General features: G+C 45.7%; 2 protein-coding genes across 4 annotated transcripts in view; one reads left to right on the plus strand and one right to left on the minus strand.

Annotated features, from left to right (window-relative positions):
- The window catches only part of LOC119336694 (glycine-rich domain-containing protein 2-like), a 5,660-nt gene extending 3,150 nt beyond the window's left edge, over positions 1-2,510 (plus strand). Inside the window, exons 4-7 of one of the 3 annotated variants that reach the window (XM_037608763.1) lie at positions 138-646; positions 906-1,036; positions 1,123-1,265; positions 1,803-2,510. In XM_037608763.1, the coding sequence (XP_037464660.1) occupies positions 138-646; positions 906-1,036; positions 1,123-1,265; positions 1,803-2,288 (1,269 nt within the window). In that variant the 3' untranslated portion in view covers positions 2,289-2,510. Of the gene's footprint in view, positions 1-137; positions 647-905; positions 1,037-1,122; positions 1,266-1,802 lie in introns of those variants that run through there. The other 2 variants (XM_037608764.1, XM_037608765.1) reach the window with 2 other exon arrangements.
- An 89-nt stretch (positions 2,511-2,599) lies between these two features.
- Positions 2,600-4,803, minus strand: LOC119336695. Its single transcript, XM_037608766.1, has 5 exons — positions 4,251-4,803; positions 4,108-4,153; positions 3,765-3,853; positions 3,425-3,483; positions 2,600-3,203 (listed from the first exon to the last, which is right to left on the minus strand). Exons 1-5 carry the CDS (start codon positions 4,767-4,769, stop codon positions 3,098-3,100), a joined length of 819 nt encoding a protein of 272 aa, XP_037464663.1. The 5' UTR covers positions 4,770-4,803; the 3' UTR covers positions 2,600-3,097.
- Positions 4,804-4,809: the final 6 nt, after the last annotated feature.

Consider the following 4,809-nt stretch of genomic DNA (forward strand, 5'->3'; position numbering starts at 1 on the left):
GTAGTGGCTGTTGGACAAAGGTGGGGAGCGAAACACGTGGGTGAAATAGGGAACCTTAAGTCTTTTTTAGATAGTAGAGATGTGAAGTATGTACCTATTTGTATGTTGACAATCATATCATTGATTCTTGATAACAGGTATGTGTGTTCCTGAAAGGAGAATTTGACAGTGAGCACATTAGCAAGGAATTTCTGCGTTTCCGGGCACAGAGGTGTTACAGATCATTAAAGCTCGACAAGTCAGTGTCCAATTTATCCTGCAAAAACTGGCAGAAAATGTGGCATATGTATTGTGAATTTGCAACCCGAGGTCTCACCATTGAGGTAAGGCGCAGCATGGGTGGATGCTTCAGGAACAGCAAGATCCTCAAGAATATATCATTCTCATGGAACGATATGCTGCATGAGAAATCACTTATGCTTTCAGAGGAGCTCGATGCCAGGATTAGGGTGATGGCATCGATTACCCCTCCAATTCAGGCACCTTACTTATTGAAGTGCGTACCTGACAGAGTCACTGATGATGGTGGAGCAATGGTTTCTGATGTCATATTGCGCATGAGAAGTTACCGTCCGCAGGAAGGACGGTGGCTGACCCGTACAGTGCTTGATTACGGTGGGAAAGAATGTTTCGTTGTTAGGATGAGGTATTGTTCAGAATCTATATGTATTTGCGTTTCGGAATCTATAGCTTAACATTATGTGGCAAATACCACACCCCTTGACAAGTTTTTGGTCAATTTTCTAACAAAATAGGGCATGCAGTCCAAAGATAACCCTTTTGCTTTTATATGAAGTTACAATCAGCTGTTGAGTGGTTATGTTACTAAGCTTATGCTGCGGGGGAATGATATTTACTGTTATATCTCAATTCAGTTGTGCTGAATTCAATTCCAACACGTGTAGAATAGGCAGAGGGATTTGGCGGAGAGGACCTGAAACTCCCATGGCAGTGAAATGGGAAGATAGGATCATTGAGGTCCGAGAAGGCTCATGGTCCTACATTGCAAGTGCAACATCCGTTGGTTATGCTCCGGGTAACTTCATTACTCTGAATAGTTGCTTGATGTCAGTATTATACCTTGTCTTGAGAGGAGCCTAGTTGTTTCCCTTTGTGATACAGAAAAGGTGGTTGGTACAGCAACACCAACGAAATATCAACAGGAGAATAAGGTGGTTTGGCGTTTTTCAACTGGAGATGTACTGACAGTGTGGTTGGGAGATGACCTCAACTTTCAGCTACAAAATGAGACTTCAGAAGGAGAGGTATGGTCCCATAAGTTTCTTTCGCTCGATTTCTTGATGCATATTTTTGTCTGGTATTGGAGTTAGTATAGATAATCTTGAGGTGACATAATCACATAACTGTCCTGCATTTGGTGTTCATTGCTGAAAGCTCTGGTGGTATGAACATTCTATATTAGTTGATTTATTAGTAAATCAGTTACCAGGCAAAAAGGATTACGGCACTCCATCTTTATTATTGCTTTCAGAAATGCAACATATGTGAGTTGTCTGTATGTACAACAGATCCATCTAACTTTTCTTTTTGAGTAAATACATGTCATTTGACTGATCAACCATATTTGGTCATGTTTTCTATTTAATGCAGAAGTGTAGCTATTTTTGTCCGTAAAATATATATTTTTCATCTTAGACTAGCTAGATTCAACTGTGACAGATGGCATATGACTTGCACCACACATGAAGTGGAAGTTCAGTTCGCTACTGATATAGTACTTGATGGACTTACCAGTGCCATTTTGTAATACCTTCTAACCACACCGCGATAAACCATATTAGCAGGCAAGGCTGCTTGTAGGGAGGAGATTGAGTTACAGCGTAAAGAAGGACAGCACATCAAATAACCACGAGGAAGAGCAGTACCTCACCCTAGTCCGAACATCACCAGATTATCCTGATGGTAGGGCAACCGTGCTCCTAAACTGGAAATTACTCGCAATGGAGTTCTTACCCAAAGAGGATGCAGTTTTTGTGCTCCTCTTATGCATGGCAATCGCACGGACAATGACGGAGATCAGAAGGGAAGATGTGGCCGGGCTTTTGGTGCGACGAAGAATACGCGAGCCGCAAGTAGGGCAGAGAGACTGGGGTTCCGTGATGCTGCCGGACTCACCTTCCCTTGACCCTCATTTGCAGCCGTGGTACCGGAATGCGGCACGTGTTTTGATCTCTGCAGAGACGGTGCTGCCTAACAGAGCGATGCCCGTTGGGAACTCGCCTACCGATGGCAAGGATGAGCTGTACAGGCAAGCTCTTATACCTTGAAGCCCTGATGGAGATAGTTTTTGTGAAGGAATGTACAGGACAAACGATGATGATGATCTTTACCACAGATTTTTTATTATTATGGTTGTACATGTCATCTGAAAAGGGCTTGATTTGTTGTTGTGTATGGTTTGCCTGTCGATAGATCGAAATCTTTGTATTGCTTCGAGTGTATTGTGATTCAGAATAATACAGAAGATATCCCGGAACATGTTTGAAAACTGTCCCAGAAAATATGTCAGGAACTGTTAAAGTTGTCACTGGACTAGAGAAGTTTCAACTACTGCAATTTCTTGAGGGAAACCTCATGCTGTTTGAACATGTGTAATGTAATAGTATTACAATGAGACTGATGCAATAATAACAACCAGAACCTTCATCATGCTAATGTGCAGCATGAGTTTTCTCCCTCCATTCCTAAATATAAGTCTTTTTAGAGATTCCACTACAAACTACATGAGGATGTACACAGACATATTGTAGAGGGTAGATTCATTCATTTTGCTCCGTATGTAGTCTGTAGTGGAATCTCGAAAGAGACTTGAGAGATATGTACATGGGTCAAAAGTTAGCTAGGCACAACCTTTTCGAAATTCGTATGATTTCTCTCAAAGGTTAGGAGGGGATGTACAGTAAATTATTCTTTCTTATATCATGCAAGCATCTGCTACAAATTAACCCATGCCGCGTCCTCGTGATTCTTTCTTGGTGCTGCTGGCAGCTGGATTTGATGAATGCCGACCCGGCCATGAATCCCAGGAATCTGCTAGGTAGGTAGTGTTAGTTTCAGACTTTGGGCAGTCACTTGCTCATGAGGATGAAGACTGGGTCTGCTGCTGAACCCAGGAATGGTAGTCCCTCAGCAGCTGCTCACCCAGCATCGGGACAAGCCTGTCAAGCAGACCTTGCATCAGCCTGCCAAACAACACATACAGTGAATGCCTATGTTACTTAACTCAAAAAGGTGACACCCATCAAATTCAGTTTTCTTCTTCTTTGAAACAGGTAAAAAGGGCGTAAATTGAGGCGTTCAATAGGCGCCTAAGCATCTCCATGGGGGCACCGATCCTTTCGAAAGCATCAGGAAAGCACTTGATTCTAAATTGCAGGAACTTCTAAAGAATGCAGTGCCTTACAGGTTGCCTGGTTTCTCCACTGCCGATAGCGGGAGCAAGCTGAACGGCTTCGTGTACACCTGAAACATAAGAGAAACTTGAGGGCTCGTCTTGTAGGAAACCCTTGTCATCTGCTCATCCCTAGGAGCTGGGGTGATGGTAATATTCAACTAAACATATCATCTTAGTGTCATGCATCAGTGTGAATTTTGTGATGCAAGCTAGTGAGATTGCGATCCCGTCCTCATCTACGTGTTATACTATTCCATCCGTCCCATAATATAAGAGCGTTGTTGACGGCGTCAATGCTCTTATATTACGGGACGGAGGGAGTACATCACTAAACTGAATGCCATATTACCTCCAGGGTGACCTCCAAATAGACATCGATGTCCAAGCATGGCTCCTGATCACCATTGTCTCCCCATGTTATTCGGTTGGTCATAACCGCTGCCAACATCCAACACTCCAGCTCAGGCACATTGCATCTCCAAAAGAATATATTTAAAACTAACTGATTATGGTGATGACACTATATATTGGGCAGAGATATCAAATGTTTGGAAATCGTTTAGAAGAAAAGAGCCTTATGAGAGGGTGAAATTATGAGTAGAACATAAAGTAACTGAATAACTGATGCAACTATTCCACCATTAGATAAAAAAATGCGTGTGAAGAATGTTAGATAAGCATGGATTGATGACCTGAAAAGAGCTCATTCTGCTGCTCGATCGAGTCCGAACCCTCAAACTGTCACCAAAGGCAAATTGAAAAGATCATTTCATCTGTATAAATCACAGGGAGAATAGGTCCGTGGAATTAAGCGTGTGTATGTTGGTAGGTATACCCTGCAGGAGAGCATCTCGACGGTGCAGTCGTCGCGGGTCGGGGTGACGCGGAGGTCCAGGACCGGGGCGACCTGGAAGCCGAGGAAGCCCATGGGGTGCAGCGTGCACCTGAAGGCGCCGGCCGGGCCCGACTCCGACTCCGACTCCACCGGCGCGAAGCTCTGCAGCGCCCGGGTGTTGAGCAGGGACTCCACGCCGGCGGGGTGCCGCAGGAACTCGCCGATGCCGCCCTGGCCCGGCAGCACGTCCAGGAGCCTGATGCTCTCCCGCCGCCTCGCCGACAGCCGAGCCCGCCTCCCTGACGGCGTCGTCGCCACCGTCGATACGGACTGGCCGCGCTCGTCGCCGCGGTTGCTGCCCGCCGACGCGGCTCGCCATGACCGGCCAATGCGCCTCAACTTGTTGGGCGACTTGCATGGATCGGCTGCTGCTGCTGCTGCCCTTGATGATGTCGGGAATGGTTGGTGTCTGGCGAGGAAGAAGGAAGGTTTGGCTGCTGCTGCTGCAGTGGGCCTCATCCCACCGCCTGGATCTTCTAGGACGCAGCGGCTTTACCTG

This window comes from Triticum dicoccoides, chromosome 7B, assembly GCF_002162155.2.
Source record: "Triticum dicoccoides isolate Atlit2015 ecotype Zavitan chromosome 7B, WEW_v2.0, whole genome shotgun sequence".
NCBI lineage: Eukaryota > Viridiplantae > Streptophyta > Magnoliopsida > Poales > Poaceae > Triticum > Triticum dicoccoides.

Excerpts from the sequence above, each read along its gene's own strand:
- LOC119336695 (XM_037608766.1), bottom strand. The coding sequence starts at position 4,769 with ATGAGGCCCACTGCAGCAGCAGCAGCCAAACCTTCCTTCTTCCTCGCC. Across the intron at positions 4,154-4,250 it reads TCGAGATGCTCTCCTGCAGG|TTTGAGGGTTCGGACTCGAT; the intron begins GTATACCTACCA and ends CTTTGGTGACAG. Across the intron at positions 3,484-3,764 it reads ATTTGGAGGTCACCCTGGAG|GTGTACACGAAGCCGTTCAG; the intron begins GTAATATGGCAT and ends CTTATGTTTCAG.